Below are 19,582 nucleotides of genomic sequence, written 5' to 3'. Positions count from 1 at the left end.
AATGACTTGTTTATATCTAAAGTCAGATGATGCTCTTTTTTTTAAAACAAGTTTAACGATCATTGTGATTAGAAACATCACGTGTCGACCACCCCAACTTTAATTGTGTCCATCTGACTGTGAGTGTAAATTCATTTCATCAACCAGTTTCTATTTACATACTGTAAAATTCCCAATTTTCTTTTGGGGGTTTTTCCCTCCTGGACAAAACACATACCAACATATTTCCTTTTTTTTTTTAACAATGTTGTTCTCCAAAATACTTTGTAAAAACATGGTGGTCTGACAATGTGGAACAAACATGGTTGGTCATGGAGAATTTTGTTACATCAATAATACATTATCTTTGCTTTTCCCTCTTTACCACGGGCTCTTAGAAGGCACCGATAGTTCCCATGCCAGATCTAATAGAAGAATAAATAAAAAATACCCAGTAAGGCACAGTTTTAGTGCAGTGATACCCTTTGATCATATCACATGAAAGAGAAAGGATCTCATCTATGAGTTCAATTCAAAGGCTAGAAGATGGCACAAGTACAAATACACTGAAATACACTGGCTATCAGGAGAGATGGACATATTCTGCACCATGAACAAGAACCAATTGTAATATCAATTCTACACTGTTACACTGGGCAATAGATATAGGCCTGAATATGAAGATGCTTTCTGGTACGGTATATACTGTATACCGGAGTACTTGGAAAAAGCCACGGGATGGTTTTTCAATAGCGTCAAAACTATTTATTTGAAGTTTTTCAATAAATTGTAATATTTGAAGCTACTTTTTAAGTTAAAACCTGCAGTCAACTTGTGCAATACACGTTAGGGGTTAAAGCAGATTGCGTTCTTCATTTCACCGGTTATTTTACATTATGAAGCTTACCGTAGTTCCCCAGAACAGTTGAGCCAGTCACGTGCCTGTTTGTAAATAACACAACGGGAGACGGCGGGAGCTGATGAGTCCATAGCGTTCTATATCTATCAGCGAGTCTCTGTTGTGCAGCGCACATGAGGTGATGAAGCTACACTTGTATGCAATTCACAACTAAATGTTTGCCGTCAGAAGTCAAAGAGCTCTGGATGAGTTGTCTGTACAAGCTGCCATTTTTTCCCTGTGCTTCCTACTTGCATTTTTTTCTCCTTTGTTCTTCTCCCCTCTGTTCCGTGTACACATGCTGCTCTTCTTTCAGAAAAGCATGCATCACAACTTCGTTCATTTGCACAATTTCTCTCATTCACTTTTCGCTTGTAAATGTCCACACTCACCGAAAATGACATTCGGTAGCTACTAACTATGCTTGTATGAGCTGGATTTGCTTGTCTTTGCAATTAGTTCATGTTCATTTTCGCTAGTTAGCATTTAGCTAACAGCATCTAAATAATTTTGCTATTAGTTTGCACTACTTTTGTTAGCATTCTGGTAATAGAGGCCCTTTGGGCTTTTCTTGCATTTTTAGCGCCACCTTGTATGCTATGCCAGTAATACGGTAAATCCAGGGATAAGAGAAGGACAGCATGACAATATGAAAAGCTGGATACCGCTGAACTTACTGTATCTATTCAGAAAATGTGTTACAGATGTATGATCTTAATTTGATCACTCTTTTGTTGCGGAGGATCTTCCTGCACTTGCAGTGTATTTTAGGTTTAAAAAGGCTTATAAAGTTTGTAATTTCCACTTTGAAATGTCAGACTTGATTTGCCCTAAAGAAAAATGTATTGCCCAACAATTTTTTTTTCTCCATTAATTATAATCCACATAATAATTCACATTTCCTGTTGCTGCAGCATTATTTTCCTGCTGTAGCAAATGGGCTCAAATTAAGATCCTACATTTGTAGGTACGCTGCCATAAAATCGAACACTTTGATTTATTCTAAAAGAGAAAATTGCTCAAAGAAAAAGCCAAATCTACCAAGAGTGCATAACCTAATCAATGCCTAGTGCTCCAGTCCAATCAGTGCTGTAGTGGTTCTTGGAGAAGTGGGTATACTCAAACTTTGCCAAAAGAAAATCCCAAAACGGCCTGTCCGGCGAAGGAATGGCGCCCTGTGTGAAAAATTATATGAGAAACAGTGACATGTATTCTAAAATGATAAATCCTATTTTGGTCTTTCACAGTCATGCCAACCCAAGCCATACCGTGCTAGTAAGCTAATAGTGGGCCTACTATTGAAATAGATAAATTAGGCTGTCAACTGAGTCAGAAATCCACAGGTTTCAGATTTGTTAAATTTTTTTTCTTCTTCAGGATTTCACTCTCAAAGTCACACACACACACACCAAAAAAGTTAAACAACAAAATTGTATGTTCTAAGTCCACAACAATGCTTAAACCACATCAGGAGACCACTTTTGAGATCAGGGAAAAATCCAAGACATTTAGATTTTTGAGTGTAGTTACTACTTTGATTACGCATCAGTGGGGATTAAGAAGTGAGCATATTGAAAAAGAAAAGTGGGCATGCGCCATATACCTGTGTATACCCACCACTACAGCACTTAGTCCAATTATCATCTCCGTTTCAGCTGCATGGACATATGGGCGAATTATCACCTTTAAACAACTTGCATTTACATCTTCACATCCTCCACTGACGTCCGCTTCGTCATGGGCTGTGGTCGAGCACGAGGAAGGCGCAGTGTTGTTCATGACAATTGAATCCACACACGCTGACTTTTATGTCTGGTCTGCTCCGCCGACTAACGCCATCTCATCTCCGTCGTGCCATTTTGTGCTGCGGTCATGAAACCATCGCTAGCTGCTCTATGAGCCAAGGCAGGGCAGAGGGAGGAGGACGCTTAGAATGAACAGCCAGTCCAGCGGCAGAATTACTATCCTTCATTCAAACATATTCTGCGCTGCCTTTGAGCATAGCCTTAATATGAAACCTCAAGTAATGTTAACAAACCAACCAGCTTTTTTGCAGGTTTTCTGTAATGCCCGGCGAGTGAGACTGAGTGTATGTCTCTCTTGGTCACAAATGAGCCCTGCTCTAACAGGGGGGGGATGACAACTGCATTAAGTGCCCTGCCAATGAGCTGATGGATGGGCTAGTATCTGGGAAATGTCTATCCCCCCCAGCAATATTGTCCTGTACTGTCCTATCATATTCTTAGTAGTGCTGACTGGGCTATCTTCACTGTGCTAGGGCTGGAGGTGCCTCCAGTGAATCCCTCTGCACCAGGTCGTAACAGCCTGGGGGGGGGGCTGCAGGGGCATGTAATTTTCTCCCCTGTACTTTTCTCCCCAGTCCAGGACCGAACTGGTCCAGACCCCCCAGTAACACCCTCAGCCTCAGGGAAGAGTTTCAGACACCGTGCTACAGTATAGCAGCAGCTCACCAGCCAAATGCAACAGTGTCTGTCAGGCCAGGTACCGAGTCTAGTTTAAAAGCTTTACACTACGACAGAGGACACAAGCTAAGCCTATAGTTTTCCCACTGAGTTGTTTCAGTGCATTACACTATTCCCTGACAAGGTTCTGAACGTTTTGGAACATCTAGACATGCATATATTACACCACAGCAGACGACCGTAGAAATAGTTTTAACAGGCAACAGCGCACGGACAGAGGATGCTTAGAAAAGTGACAAACAAAATAAGACACCTTGCAAGGCACTAGCTAGCAGCTTAATGTCACAACGCAGCACTGAATGACAAATGAGCCTGTGCAAAACCGCGGTCACACAGTCGATACGGAGAGACAGAAGGCACGCGGCAGACAGACAGACTAACACATCAGGAGGATGACACTATCACTGCTGCCGCTGGCAGCATGCACAGGTAGGTACGCCGCGCCTATGCGACTTCACATGCAACACACTTTGCCCTTGGAGGACATTCAACAGAAAACACAGGAAGATAGAGAGATAGCGAGAGGGGGAAAAAAAGGGAAAAGAAGAGGGAAGAGCAGGAGATGTCCCTGCAGATGAGAGGAGAGGAGAGGAGAGGAGAGGAGAGGAGAGGAGAGGAGAGGAGAGGAGAGGAGAGGAGAGGAGAGGAGAGGAGAGGAGAGGAGAGGAGAGGAGAGGAGAGGAGAGGAGGAGGGGGACTCACAGTATCTCCAGATCGCGCAGGGCTCGGAAGGCTCCATCTTCGATACAGCTGATGTGGTTGCTGTCCAGTTGCCTGAGGAGAGATTAGAGACAGGAGTCAGCGGCAGGTCTGTCTGCAGGCGTGGAGGCGGAGGGTGGAGGGGGCTGCTGGAGGTGAGGGCTGCAGGAAGAGTGCCGCTGGCTGGGGATGAGTTTGGCTGGGGTGGACTGGTGCTAAGTAGGCTATCGCCAGGGAGCGCACAGCACACACTCAGACCTCAGCTCTCACCTCTGTCTCACTGCAGCCTGCCAGGTTAGGAAAGGAAAGGACCAGCTGGCTAAAGTGGCCTGTCTGGCTGCAGCCTATCACCTCACTCTCTACGCTGCCCCGTGAGTGGAGGAGAAGGAGAGAAAGAGAGAGAAAGAGGGAGGGAGGAGGGGAGTTTGAGAGAGAGAGCGAGAGAGAGAGAGAGAGAAAGCGAAAGAGAGAGAGACAGACAGACAGAAGGAGAGTGAACAGGAGGCTGGCTAAAGCACACAGCCCATCCCGTCTGTCAACTCTCTGTAAATATTAATTGCATTTTCTCCCTCCCCCTCCTGTTCTCCCACTCCTCCCACCCCTCTACCTTTCTATTTTTTGAAAGTCAGAAAGGGAGTAATTTCATTACATTAGAGCAGCCAATCCATTACGAGCTTTTACCGGCTCTGTCACTGAAACAATTTAATTAAAGGAGAGGGTTCGTAAATCAGCCCGGACTCCCAATGCTCAGAGCACTCATTCCTCTTCCTTCTTTTCCTTTTACTTTAATTTGCAGGCCTAAGTATGCAGTCCCCCCCCCCACCCCCCATCTCTCCACCCTTCCTCTCTCCTCTCTCTGCCCCCCAAAAAGGAGATGGATGGAAGACAAGGCACCACAAAGGGCAGACATTTAGAACGCTCTCCCAGACCATTTATCCAGACTCCAAAAAGCTTCTGTGACATTTAACCTGTTACGGACACAGCCTATACATCTTCTGCTCTAGGCTATAAAAAATACCATATCTCCCTCCTCTAATCTCCTCTTCCTAGACCCATCTCCTTCTCTTCCCCATCTCTCCATCCCTAATCCTTTTTACTTTGCTTTCTATCTTTTCTTTTCTTCTCTTCCCTTGACTCTCCTCTAGTAAAGCATCTGTTTCCTGTCTGGTCCTTATCTCTTAGCTGAGGAGACAATACATCCATTTGGAAAGCGTTCCCCCCAGAGAGGAAATGAAATAGGTAACATGTTGAATTACAATGTCTGCCGACAGATTGTGGGTTGACGCCTCCTATGAGATTATTCCTTCACACTTGGGTATAACACATTCCCAGTGAAATATCCATAATGAAAACGACCATCTGTGTAGGATGGAAACAAGCAATGTTATGGCGCAGTACATACAAATGACGTATTGGAAGCATGCTTGTCAAGCTTAATCTAACTTCATGATAAAATGTCTTTGAAATCATTTCATAATTAGTAAATGAGTATCATGTGAACTGTATAAATAAATAAAGAGAGTCGCACACTATAAACTTGGAGTCATTTACTGGGTAAAACACCAACGTTTCGGCATCACTGTGCCTTCTATCGTGTGAAACCTGACAAACCTACGGGAGGAGGATACCATGATCAAAGCTTTTGTTGTTGTTTCGACCCTTTATCTCCAGTTTCCATTTTAGGAAACATCTTGAAGACGTACTGAGTACAATGCCTGGCTCTGCTCAGCTTGCACTCTCTAGGCTCTAAACAATCATAATATCATGAGAGATTATTTCTGTTGTCTGACAGCTGAGTGCACTTGGCTCCCTTCGAGGGATCGCAGGCCCACTATCAATCCCATGTACAGTATAGGGCGGGAGGATAGCTGTGTGTGTGTGTGTGTGTGTGTGTGTGTGTGTGTGTGTGTGTGTGTGTGTGTGTGTGTGTGTGTGTGCGCGTGTGTGTGCGTACACATTACGTGTGTATGTGTAATGGGTGTTATGTGGGGGGAATGAGAGTCCCACATTTTGTTTCCTTCCATCTAATTATGTTGGCCTTTAATCATCCCAGTCATAAGCAGCATTGGCAGTTTGATGCTTCTGAATTCCCAGCCCCATATGGAGGAGTATGAAAAGAGGAGAGAGAGAGAGAGAGAGAGAGAGAGAGAGAGAGAGAGAGAGAGAGAGAGAGAAGAGAGAGAGAGAGAGAGAGTAGAGATACAGAGAGATACAGAGAGAGAGAGAGAAAGAGATACAGAGAGAGAGATACAGAGAGAGAGAGAGAGAGAGAGAGTAGAGAGAGAGAGGGAAAGAGAGGGTAGAGAGTGGAGAAAAAGGGAGAGGGGAGCAGTCCTTAACAGTACCGACCCACTCAGACCAGCCCTATTAATCTGTCACGGGGAAGGATGGAGCAGGATGCTAAACCAGCAGCCGCAAACCTCCCAATTAATTTGGGGACTCGGTTGATCGACGTTCATCAGCTAAGACAACATGAAGTGAATGAGAGGATCCGTCTCTGTGGTGGAGGGAGCGGGGAGCGCGGTGGAGCGCGGGTGCCCGGAGCTGGAGTCCCTAACAGACAGGGTCGGCGTCCCAAAATGGCACCCTATTCGCTATATAGTTCAGGGAATAGGGTGCCACTCGGGACACAGCCGTACAGAGGCGACTCCGCTGTCACTGGGCTGGGGTGACGGAGAGACTGAAGGGCTTCAGGAGGAAGGGATGGATAAAATGGAGATAAATCACACAGCCAGTCTACAGCTAGCTACCGTGTCCTGATTAGCACAGCTAGAGGGCAGTACAGACAGTGGCTAGCCAGTGTCCTTCTGTGGATGGACGTGGACACAAGGCCTAAAGACTCTCTCTACTAATACTGTGTGTACATGGACAAAGGGGACACTGCAGAACCCTTCTGTACGTGAGAGCCCAGTAGCCTAGGAGCTGTGCGTTGCAGCTGTGCGTTGGTTTTCGTAGTGTGGTTCAGTGGGCAGAGGCCTGGGTACAGCGGTACATTGTGCCCGCGGCGCTTATAGTGCCGTGTGGTGGCGCGGTCAGGTAAGCTGCGCCAGAAGCAGTCGGCGAGCTGCGGACACAGCATTCTGGGTAGGGGAACATGGAGTGAAAGACAGAGGTGGAAGGTGGGAGGGGTTATGAGTTATGCACATGCATTGTTTTCCCAACCAGGTGCAGAACTGGACTCTCAATCACACCTTGCATTTAGTTGATATAGCATGAGTGAGGCCGCAGTGTTTAGAACCAGAGGGATGTCAATGCACTGGTCTCATATATGGCCAATAACTCACTGTCAGCCTAGCCCAGTGGAGGTTTGGTTTGCTGGCTGGCAGAACTCTCTATACTGCCACTATCGCAACATAATGTCTATGTTATGTGCAGATAACCTTATAAGACCAACAGTGGGCAGCCGTTTTGTTGCTGATGGACAACACTGTGGATTGGCCGATTGTGCGTACGATAGACAGATACGGTAGTCAGTCAGCAGCGTGTGTGTGTGTGTGTGGAGCTGACACTTAACTGAAGCCAGCCAAGGGCGGCAGGCCCAGAAACCCCAGATAAAGATCCTGTCTGCTCTGACATATACAGAGTTGTGACAAATTTGTCTCATTTGTTGAGAGAGCAGATTAGAATAGCAACCTGTGCCAGTTTCTTGGCAGTTTAAAAAAACGGAAAAGAAAGGCAATCTGATAGCTGAGTGAAATTAATGCCACTCCAGTTTTCAGTAGCCAATAAAGCTTTCTCCAGGATATCAGGGTTGGGATTACGAGTGTGGGGAGAGCGGTGTGTCCCTACTTCTGTAGCGCAGTACAAAAGGAGGGCATTAGGAGAAAGAGGGGAGAGCATATGAGAAAATCAATGCACGGGCCAACTGGTACCTGTCAGGGTTTTTCTTTGGGAGGAAAATGGAGGGTTGGACTGTTTCGGCAATTAAATCAGGAGTCACCTTGCTGTGCTGGGGCTGGGGTGGAGGTGCCTGAGGAGGATGGGGAGGGGGGGACGGGGGGGACGGATGGGGGTTACTAAAGAGTCTCAGGCAACCAGTCACTGTCTCCCTTCCTCCCTGTCTCCCTTCCTCCCTGTCTCCTGTGTGCTCTGCAAACAGCTGAAGAACTGTGCTAAACGCTCCAACCCGGCGACGAGGCTGCTGTGATTGCCCGTCCCTCTCTCCTTTCTCTTTTACTCTTCTCTTTCACTCCTCTCTCTCTCTCTCTCTCTCTCTCTCTCTCTCTCTCTCTCTCTCTCGCTCTCTCTCTTTGATGAGTAATGAGCAGCTCGCTCTCCATTCATCAACCGTTTGAGGGAACTGAGTGTGTTTTTTTGGGTTGGGAGGGAAACACAGGGAGATGGAGGGGCACCTCTCACACACGTTGACCTGTGGAGATGAGTGAGGAGAGAGAGAGGGGGGGGGGGTGGGTGGTCTCATCTGGCCAGGGTCAGAGTGGGGGGAGGGAGCTGTGAGTGACACCCTGTTAACTGAATCTGAGATGGGGAGGGGCAGAGGGCGGTGGAGGGGAGCCTCATTGAGTGGCAGCGGTGCCCTAACACAAACAGACAGGCACTCCACTTATTTTCAAACACAATTACTCTGCCCCGAGCTTTAAAGCCAACCTGGCTGACTGTCGCTCCTCCACGCAGCGCAGTGCATAACATGAACCTCTCTGACTCATGTCCTTAAAGGAGATGCCTTACTTTATCACACTCGCTTTCGGAATAGAAAGCATTGTGTGGCTCTGTTTATTTGGTGGATTGCAGATGATCTATAGCGCCACAGGCAGGGACAGGACAGGAGATCTGGTAGGTAATGGAGGCCAGCTGACTCCGGTCTGTCCTTTATTCTCTCTTCTCTCTCCTCTCTCTCTCTCTCTCTCTCTCTCTCTCTCTCTCTCTCTTTCTAGATGGGGGGGACCTGAGTGGGTTCCTGTCAGTCTTTAAAACAACATGCAGCTGCATTCTCATAAAGATAACCAAAAGGTCTGGTTCAAAAAGGCACCTCAGTTCAGCCGGCAACACCGAGAGGGAGTTTATATAGAAAGACAAGCCAGGTTTCCAAAAAAAGGCACCCTATTCCCCCATAGGGCTCTGGTCAAAAGTAGTGCACTATTGGGAATATGGTGCCTGTTGGGATGCAGTCTATCACGTGAAAGAGAAAGTGGATGATGATGATGATCGGATAGTGGAGGAAACCACCCAGAACCACCCAGAACCACCAAGACTGACTTACAACCCAACCCTGGGAAAAGGAACAGACCGAATCAGACTGATTTTCATACAAGCGGTGATCCTTAACTCCAAACACAGTGGTCGGCCCATTAAGCCTAAACTCAACAACACGCCTCCCTATTAATTGCAGTGAATCATCGATAAGCCCTCCTCTGATTGGCTGATTTGGGACTGAGTTTTGGGGAATGCAATGTTTATTGTTCTGGGCGACGAATGGCGGCCATTGGCTGGGAATTGCTTTCTCTTTCTCTCTGATATTCTGCCCAAAACCATCACCCAGCAACATGTGTGGGGAAGCGTACGTTGGCGTACAATCATAATATCATCAGACTCCATGCAAATCAGAAGCAGCATCTCACCACTAATACTAAACTGAAGTAACCATGTGGGGGAATCCTGTCAACGAAATTAAAATACAAGGCCATCTTACTGTGGCTTGATGACAACCTGGGTTGTAATTCCCTAAGCAGGATGAATACATTTGTCAGTGTATTAATTGTGGTGTTATTTATTAGAATCTCGTGAATTAAAGCATGAATAAATGAATGGACGAAGGAATGAATGAATTAATGATCGGACGGGAGACTCGATAACTGTTCCAACAGACCTGAACCCATCTGCTTCTGACAAAGAACTTTTTCCACACTTGTTTTTCACAGAGAAGTCGCGCCAGGTGCTCGTTAAAGTGCTTTCTATATACGGAAGATAGAGGAGGACGGAGTGTGGCTACTTACAGGTTTTTGACAGTTGTGATCCCACGGAAAGCCTTACGAGGAACCGCCTGGATCTGGTTCTCACTGAGGTCTCTGGGGAGCACAAGATAAAGACAAAGATGAAATGTTAGGGGGTTGTTTGAAGGCCCAACTCACATTTCAGAGAGGCGAAGCGCTTAAGAACATATGGGCATTCTGGAGCATTCTGGGGCTCCGGCATTCTGCTGAGGAGTAATGATAGCCATCCCTTTGAAGTCCAAAATCAAATTGTTCTACAAACCATAAACGTCATATCTTCCCTTCCCTCTCTTTCTGCCCTCTCAGATCCCCCTCTCTCTCCCTCTTATGTGTGTTTGTGTGTGTGTGCATGTGTGTTGGGGCTACATATGTGTGTGTACGTTTTTAATGTAAAACATTTCAACATTTTGAACTCAAGTAGAGCCCTTCAATAGGGTTCCATTATTCTCCAGGAGAAATGAAGCAATCACATTGGGTTTGAGTAACTTGAGAACACATGATAGAAAAAAAAGAACACTCACAAACTAAGACATGGCAGCACATTACTACCCTGACAGTTTTCTTTCTCCCTCTATGCATTCGGTTATGAGCCAAATGATTTTGGACATGTCACAATGGTTTCGCTTAACTTTATTAAGCTTGTTTGTTTGTAGATGCTTGTCGGCAAACATCATTTTGAAAGGCAGAATGCAATTACTGGGCAGGGAGGAAACAAATGAGATATGGAATATCTGAGGGGATAATCAGGGTGTCTGTCTCCAAGTCATGTCTGCTCCACATAACAGAGAGAGACCACCGGTGGGCTTAACCCGACTGCTACACTAAGGCAGTTATTTATCTTACAACGTGTCCTTGTGGGTAAAAATGATGTGGGTAAAACGAGGCGCGAATGAAAAGTAGGAATCTCGGAGCGTCGCGGCACCATTAGGTGCAAAAACTCGACGTACGGTACCCACTTTTTTTGGAAGCGAACCACATCGATTTCGTCCTCACGTTATATCGGCATCGAACACGTCACCCTCCGTAGGAGAGGGGGTGACCTCAGCGATTTATTGTTGAAACGAGAGGCTGCCTGGATCTTTCATTTAAAGACCCCTGCTCCCTTCAGTCTCAACGTAGACTTTGACATGAAGCCATTCTTGTAATAATCGTGATTTTGCTATTGTAGATGTTCGTAGACCTATATAGCCAAATTGTATCTATGATCGTATGCTATCCATTTACGTTTTTTTGTATGTTCTATTTATATCTGTAAATGAACCTATGATATGATTACAGACACCTGTGTGTGTCCTTTGATACTATAAAAACTAGTGACTGGCCGTGTTTGTCATTATACCCTGATGAAGAGAGCTTGTCTGTTGAAATATTGGTTATTAGGTTATTCAATTATTGCATCTGAGCTCCTAGAGTGTGCGGCTCTCCTTGTCTTTTTCAAGTGTTCTACTCCGCCCGCCAGCACCTCGCCTGAACAGGTGCGCATTTCCTTCACCCCCAGCTTAACCCCACTGACCTTGTTACAACCAATTCCAGCGGTAAATAATCAGGCAAGGATCCAAATATACTGTGGAATTCTGCCAGCCCATTCTCTCTCTCTCTCTCACTCACTCACTCACTCACTCACTCACTCACTCACTCACTCACTCACTCACTCACTCACTCACTCACTCACTCACTCACTCACTCACTCACTCACTCACTCACTCACTCACTCACTCAGCAGGATCAATAAGTTGACTCCAAACACAATGGTCGGCCTAACCTAACCTCTCTCCTTCTTCCTTCTTGCAGCCTATAATTATGAATTAACCAGAGTATTGCCAGCAATTTCCTCTCAGGATATTATAACAACACCATTAATTGGGTCCCCCCCCCCACACCTTCAAATACAATTGGGTGTATGTTATTAAATGGGAGCCCAATCAAGTTTTATTAGTGCCAGAAATCTTAATTAGTGTGTTCTAATATGCAGCTTCAACCTGAGTCCAGCTTTATTGTTCCTGACGTTTTCAATAGCCTTGCATTCTTTGGCCAGGGCCTTTGTTTGAAAAGAGATGCACAAATCCCCAGTACCTCCTTGAGTTGATCTAAACAGCATGGGGTTTTGTGTATCTTTGACTCAAACTGCGATGTACAAAGAAGGCAAACATTTGAACGAGCGTAACTCATAATACGCTACTTTAACATGCAGCACAGACGGAAAATGTAGTTTGTGTTTATACCTCCGACACATTGGGTAAGAATGTATTTTTCTTTCCGACTGCTTTACCCATTGCTCTCACTCTGACGTCGATGACATAGATGCAAAACGGATAAAGAATACTTTATTTTGTATTTTCTTTCTCCCATTTTTGATTCTTCTTTTAGTCTGTTTTGTTTACATTTTTCATGAATGGCGGGCCTCAGGTCCATTATGTCCTCTATGCGCGACAGAGAGTGAGCGCCTACGGCTTTTCCCGGTTTTAATAAATGTTTTCTTGTTTTGTTTACTCGGCTGTGTTTTCTCCATCCTACAGAAGAAAAAAAAAATGAAATCATCCAAGCTAAATAAGAACCGTTATGAAATACAGTCTCTCTCTCTCTCTCTCTGCGGTTTTGAGCCACCTCAAACCCTCACGCCGACGCACACGCGCGAGGTGGATTGGATGCGGACGCACAATCAAACAATATGCTGCCACATAAATGGAGCGTCTGCCACAACATTGGAGGGCACCATACGTTCTCCCCCCCCAAAACACCACAGCAACATGTATGATGTAAATCATATCGAGGAGAAGATCTGTAATGAACGTAATACAATAACATGTTACATGTTCTGCCATCTGTTGAGCAGATATAGACCTCGCCTACTTAATCTCCTGTTAATAATCTGTGATAAACATCTGCCCACCAACCCTTGTTGAGCAGCACATTACACAGTGCTCTTGGCAGGACATGTAGCTTTGTTACATGGTGTATGGATCCTTTGTCTGTATCCTCAGTGTCTCATGTTATTTTAGGTGAGTCAGATCTCCACCTTCAAAGAGACGATACTATCATCTGGCTGAAATTGGCTTCCCGCCTCAGAGTTAAAAGGACACACAGACAACAAACAGTGTAATATCCACACTGCCCACCCACTCGAACACACACGCACGCGGAAACACACGCAAACACACACAGAACAAACAGAACACACTCATCCCCAAAAAACACGCGCAAACACGCGCGCGTGCGCACGCGCACACATTTTGGAGTGGGGGAGGAGAGAGGGAGTGCATCAGTCTCCTGACACTGACAATCTGCTTGCAAATTTCATTAACTTTATTTTCCTTTCACCCTCCTCTTTCTGACTCACAGGATGGCTGCTATAAATCTCCTATTGATTCCATTAAAGCCTCACATGTCCAGACAAGCTGGCAGCACAAAAACATATTACTGATAAAAGCCTAGCAACACACTCAAGGATATCTTACGCACGCTGCAAGGAGGAGCCGTCCTCGTAGCGGGCAAACACACGCACGCATACACACTGCACAAACACAAAGAGAGGAAGACGTTTGGGATTTACTGGTAAACGTGATCCACGTTTATTCAATTCAATTTTCTCAACAGACGCTGAAAAATAATGAATGGCATGGCAACACAATTCGCTTTCTATTTCGAGTTATCGCGGCCTCTCCCTTCACTGAAGATGAGAGGGAAAGTGAAAGAGGGGACAGTGAGATGAGGAAAAGCCCCATTTCCATTGAAATTGAAATACATGGAAAGTGGAAAAACAGCTCAAAACCTCAACCATCATCAACACGATCGTCCCAATCATATTATTTACTACCGTAGTCAAAACAGACATATGTCCCTCTTCATAACCCTTATTAACAGCATGCTGCCATAAAGAGAGGATATATACACCCAGTTGTTGATTCTATACCGCTGACTGGTCTGCTACCTGCCTATCTAGGGTACCTATCAAACAGAACAGAACAGGAGGGGGTGTGCTATCTAGGGCTTGTTGCTCTCGGCAGGGCGATTATCTGCATGCCAAATTTCATTTCCAGCTCGGCTCGTCAGTAGCTTTCTGTTGCCTACAAGCCACACAAACAACATCCACATCCCAATCCAGCCCACCACCGCCACCCCACGCCAGCAGGCCCCAGACCAATCCAGTCCAGGCCCATACTAATCCAGTCCAGGCCCAGACCCCCTCCCTGGGCACGGCTAGTGGCAACGTCCCAAATGGCACCCTATTTCCCGTATCTTTCCCGCTCTGGTAAAAAGAAAATAATTTGGGATACACGCAGTGACCTACTGTACCAGTGCAGCAGGAGGAGGGAAAGATGGGAGATGAGGATTGAGACCAAAGGCTCCCTCCCAGCTATTTCTGTCTCTGATATTAGATTACATTATTCATTTGAAATAAATGACACTAACCAGGTCAACCCCCATTGCTTTTATATTACATTTACCCCCTCCTCCCATATACACCCAGCTCCAGGGAGGACAGACAGTTCAACATGTGAACCTAGAGTGGCGGGGAATGGAATGGAGTGGAAGACACTGCAGGGCTCGTTAGTGTTTATCACAACACTCTGACTGGTGTCCTCCGTCACCCCTCTTTCCTGTCAGGGAAACACAAACCCTGAGCTCCGTAACACGAGAAGCCATTATGTGATTGCATACGCTGAGTGTACAAAACATTAGGAACACCACCCTAATATTGAGTTGCACCCGCCTTTGCTCTCAGAACAGCCTCAGTTCGTCGGGGCGTGGACTCGACATGGCGCCGAAAGCTTTCCACTGGGATGCTGGCCCATGTTGACTCCAATGCTTCCCACAGTCGTGTCAAGTTGGCTGGATGTCTTTTGGGTGATAGATGCGGGAAACTGTTGAGCGTGAAAAACCCAGCAGCGTTGCAGTTCTTGACACACTCAAACCGGTGCACCTGGCACCTACTGCCATACCCCGTTCAAAGGCACTTAAATATTTTATCTTGCCCATCCCCCCCTCTGAATGGCACATATACACAATCAATGTCTCAAATTAACCTGTCTCCTCCCTTTGATCTACACTGATTGAAGTGGATTTAACAGGTGACATCAATAAGGGATCATAGCTTTCACCTGAATTCACCTGGTCAGTCTGTGTCATATCATGTTCCTAATGTTTTGTACACTCAGTGTATGTAACCCATGCAGGCCCGTTTGGCCCCAGGTTGATTGGGGCAGGGAGCGTATATGTATCAGTGAGGCATATTTGTTTGATTTCACATATCCATGATGTCGGGACACATTACCGGTGGCTGGCACTAGCGAGAGCTGACAGGGTTAAGACAGCGTCTAGGCGCCTGCCAGGCCGCCGCTCCCCTCAGACCCAACGATGCTGCCTGACTTATGAGATGCACATTTCAGTTTTCTTTCATTTCTTTCATTAGAGAAAAAAAAACCCCAGCAATAACGGGGTAGAGAGAGGACCCCAGAGGGGCTGGGGATGGGGGAGCGTTTTTGTTTTATGAAACCCGAGACGTCTTCAACGGCTGAATCGGCTGACTCCGTGCAACTGAGGGCTCCGCCAGGTCCGTCTCCATTAGGGTACTATCGCCAATGAGGTGTGCTCTCTTGTGTCACAATCCCCATTTTCTTCTGTTATAAGAGGCAGGCTCTCTCTCTCTCTCTCTCCCTCTGGGGAGATGTAAAATTATTCAATATAGATATATAAAGAGTATAATACATATTGAACAGTGGGTGGCTCATATTTCAGTGTTTTACAACCAGGGTAATGGCGATGATGGGGTAGAGAGAGGAGTAGTGTATTCTCTGGATGCTGCAGTAGTGTGCTCTGACTGCAGCAAACGACTGGGAAGTATCGGTATTGGTTTACAGCCACTTTTGAAAAATGGAGACAAATTAAAATGCTATGGATTTCTCCCCTCCTCCAAAGGCTTTAAAGTCTAATTGGCTTTCAGGACGACAGTAGCTCTTAATTAGGTTGGAGCATGAAGGAGCGTTTTCACGGGGATGATAGGATGGGGCGGGCAGGCGGAAGGGTGGATGGACTGTGTGACGGGGAGCTACTATGGTCAGATGGATGCCTCTTAGTTTCACCATGGAGCTCGGGTCTGGACATCCGTCTTTCACACAAAGACACAAGCCTGGAAGACCCGATCAGCCCATTCACTCTCTAGTCTATCCAGTCATTCGGCTTGGATTGTGGTTTCCCACTTTACTTTTACGCTGAATTCTGTCTCTTAAACAGAAGGGGGCCTCATAGTTTAGAGATGGCAAAGTCCCAGGCAGGAACCACACGACCCACTGGGTTTGGGTACGTCGATCTGTGCCTCATAACTAACATCTAGCTGGACCATCACATTACTGAATGTCTCTTTTCCCGCTGCTGCAGATTTGGTCTCGAGGTTGGCATGTCTGGCAGAAGGAATAGAGAGCTTGATTGTCACTATCTCCTGGCTGACATCTAAAGAAGATTAGGATACGTTTGAGGCTGTATTATAAGCACAAAGGGATGGGAAGGATGGAAGGAGTCATATGCATGCAAAATGTAAAGTACATGTACCGTACTTGTAGTTAAAAAATGTTCGCCCTCCATACTTAACCCTCCACTGCAGTGACGACAATGACAACACAGGCTATTGGGATTCTACTAGCGATGTTGAATTGGGTTAATTAAAGAACAAGATTGTGAGTGCAGGTGTGTGTGGTTGTGTGTGTGTTTGTGACAGAGAGAGAGAGAGAGAGAGATAAAGCAAAGGACATGAAAGTTGGGGCATCCGTGCCGGCTGATCATCCTTGGCAGGCCTCTGTCCTCGGCTTTGTATTCAGCTCCAGCCGTTTAACTCCTCTGCCCTTGCTTAGTGTCTTACATCTACCCCAAAGACTCCTTGATTTAATTAACTCGCTGCTTTATGAATAAAAATATTCCACTATTGATCATCCTGGCTGAGAGCTGACGCAGGCTAAAGTGGGACAGCTATTCAGTTCATTACACCGCCACCGTCGTTCCTCCATCCCGCATTTTTTCTGACGCATAATTTTTGAAAAATAGGAAGCTTCTAAATCATCGTAAATGGTCTCAAACACTCCCTTGGGTGCTCCAAGCTCTCTGCTTAAGATTTCACATTCCTTTGCTGGCTCCCAAGAAAGAGCGGGTAAATGGAAATTATAAATGGAAATAGCTTTTCCCCCTTGTAAGTATCTATTATGTTTAGTTGATACTTTAATTAAATTGGATAGCTTAATGTGATTTATCCTGATCCAAACCCTTTATAGTTATAAAAGCCTTTTTGGCTCTGGTTCCAAAAAACGAAACAAATTTAGTTGAATTACTAGAGAGAAAAAAAGAGAGAAATAGTTGGAGAGGTTGGGCACACTGGGTCATTTGTTATTGGTTCATTTACTTTAATTTCTTGTGTGCCCTTTGCATTAATTCTCTTTCTACTTCATCTTCTTCTTCGGGACGGAGGGTTTACGATAGATCAGGCTTTCAGGAACATTTATAGTTGCAATAAATTGTCAGTTGTAAGGGATGACGAGACCGCATGAGGACAGCAGATCTGTTTGTCTGTTACACCAAAGTGATTGGAGAGATGCCCCTGCATAGGCATCTGGGAGGGGTAGACACAACATGGCTGACACCATCGCACTTGGCCACCCAATGGAGAAGGAGTGAACCCCTTACCCCACTAAAAGGGGAACATGTGAGGATAAGATGGCTTTGCTAATCAGATAATGGGATTGAAGGGCTCTTTAGATAAGTGGGAGGGGAGGGACGGGGAGGGGAGGGCTGGTGAAACAGCTGACACCGTGGTTTTCTCTTTATATGCATCTGGGGAGCCTTTAGCACCCATAAATAATACTGACTAGATTAGTAGATTGGGTATTGGTGTGTGTGTGTGTGTGTGTGTGTGTGTGTGTGTGTGTGTGTGTGTGTGTGTGTGTGTGTGTGTGTGTGTGTGTGTGTGTGTGTGTGTGTGTTTGGTGGGTGGGGGGGACAGGCTAGAGAGACAAGAAGGGCAGTAGAAGTTCTAATGCATAGAGATCCTATTCAATTATTCTAATTCCTAATTCTGTGTTCTAATCCATCTCACTGCAGGTCAGGGTTGCCACGGAGACCAAGTGCCATGCTGCTGGAGGTCCAATTAACTTAGAGGAGAGAGGGTGCAGGTGCTGCCGCTGCTGCTCCCGGGGAGTACATTGTGTGGCTGAAGAGAGATAGTAGTCGTGTATGTTTTGTGTGTGTATGTGTGTGTGTGTGTGTGTGTGTGTGTGTGTGTGTGTGTGTGTGTGTGTGTGTGTGTGTGTGTGTGTGTGTGTGTGTGTGTGTGTGTCAGTGGAGGCTGCTGAGGGGAGGACGCTTCATAATAATGACTGGAACAGAGCGAAAGGAATGGCATCAAACACATTGAAAACATGCATTTGATGTATTTGATACCATTCCACCTATTCCGCTCCAGCCATTACCACTAGCCCGTTCTCCCCAATTAAGGTGCCACCAACCTCCTGTGGTGTGTGTGTTTGCGCGTGTGCGTGCACACGCATGGGTGTGTACTGTATGTGAGTGAGTGTGAGTGCGTCTGTGAGCTGGTGCTTTTGTTAACTCTATCCACACATCATCAGCGACATTTACTTTTTTATGTTTGCAAACATGTCACACACAGCCTGGTGTAGATAGTGGATTATGTGAGGAGTCTTGTGGCCACAACACTCCCAGAAGGCATTAGTACTACACTACAGTATTGTAGCCAGATCAGATCTGAAGCCCAGATACACATGGTGATATAGCGCATAGTGCTGAGCGATTAACCAACATTACATTTCTTTTTTGGGGGGGGGGTGGTTATTAAATAACTAATTGACCGATATTGGTTCAATTACTTGAATTCCATTTAATTTGTTTATTTTTTGAGTCCAACGCGCTTTCTCTAGAGAGAAATCAAATCATTCATGAGAGAAATCAAGTCAATAACTATGTAGGACGCTGGGCCAAAGAAAATATTCAACCTATTTCAGCGCAGAAACGTGGCCATTAACTACAATGACCATAATCCATTGCGCCTGTTTTATCCGGCTCAGAGATGGATACACTTTTCCGTCTGCTAGGTTAGGTTAGATACACACAGACCGCATGAGAGAGGAATGTACACAACACAACAACTAGAGAGAGAGAGAGGGATAAAGACAGTTTGTGAAAGTATGCCTTAGCAACTTTGAAGAACTAGTCAAATTATTTTGTCAGACAGCTATGCAGCATGTTTAGGCAGGCTAGCCTAGCTAAATAGGATGACAGAAGACAGTACAGTATAGGGAGCACAGAGATAACGTTGTCTGGCTGTTTGGATACTTCCTGAGCAGAGACGAGATGATGACTTTAAGGAATGAAAAATAATAAAGTCATCAAATAAAAACTAAATAATATATACAACTTTAATATTTTATTAATTTCATAGTAATTTCCTATTTTTCGATTGATGTCAACCCAATGTGGTCCTGACAGAGACAATGGAATTATTTCAATGTTTTGGCAATTGAATATTCACTATGTTTGGCTTTGGAACTTCAATTGAAAAGCTCTAAAATCAAGCAAAT

General features: G+C 45.5%; 1 protein-coding gene across 3 annotated transcripts in view; it reads right to left on the bottom strand.

The window, feature by feature from the left end:
- The window catches only part of LOC106604933 (slit homolog 3 protein), a 199,708-nt gene that overhangs the window by 67,434 nt on the left and 112,692 nt on the right, over positions 1–19,582 (bottom strand). For 2 of the 3 annotated variants that reach the window (XM_014200077.2, XM_014200078.2), the window contains exons 5-6: positions 10,011–10,082; positions 4,063–4,134 (exon numbers count right to left, since the gene is read on the bottom strand). In XM_014200077.2, coding sequence (XP_014055552.1) covers positions 4,063–4,134; positions 10,011–10,082 — 144 coding nt within the window. Of the gene's footprint in view, positions 1–4,062; positions 4,135–4,329; positions 4,450–10,010; positions 10,083–19,582 lie in introns of those variants that run through there. The other variant, XM_014200079.2, reaches the window with a different exon arrangement.

Source organism: Salmo salar, chromosome ssa05 (assembly GCF_905237065.1).
Source record: "Salmo salar chromosome ssa05, Ssal_v3.1, whole genome shotgun sequence".
NCBI classification, from domain to species: domain Eukaryota; kingdom Metazoa; phylum Chordata; class Actinopteri; order Salmoniformes; family Salmonidae; genus Salmo; species Salmo salar.
Note: the sequence above shows the minus strand (reverse complement) of the source record. Positions and strands in the feature narration are given on the sequence as shown.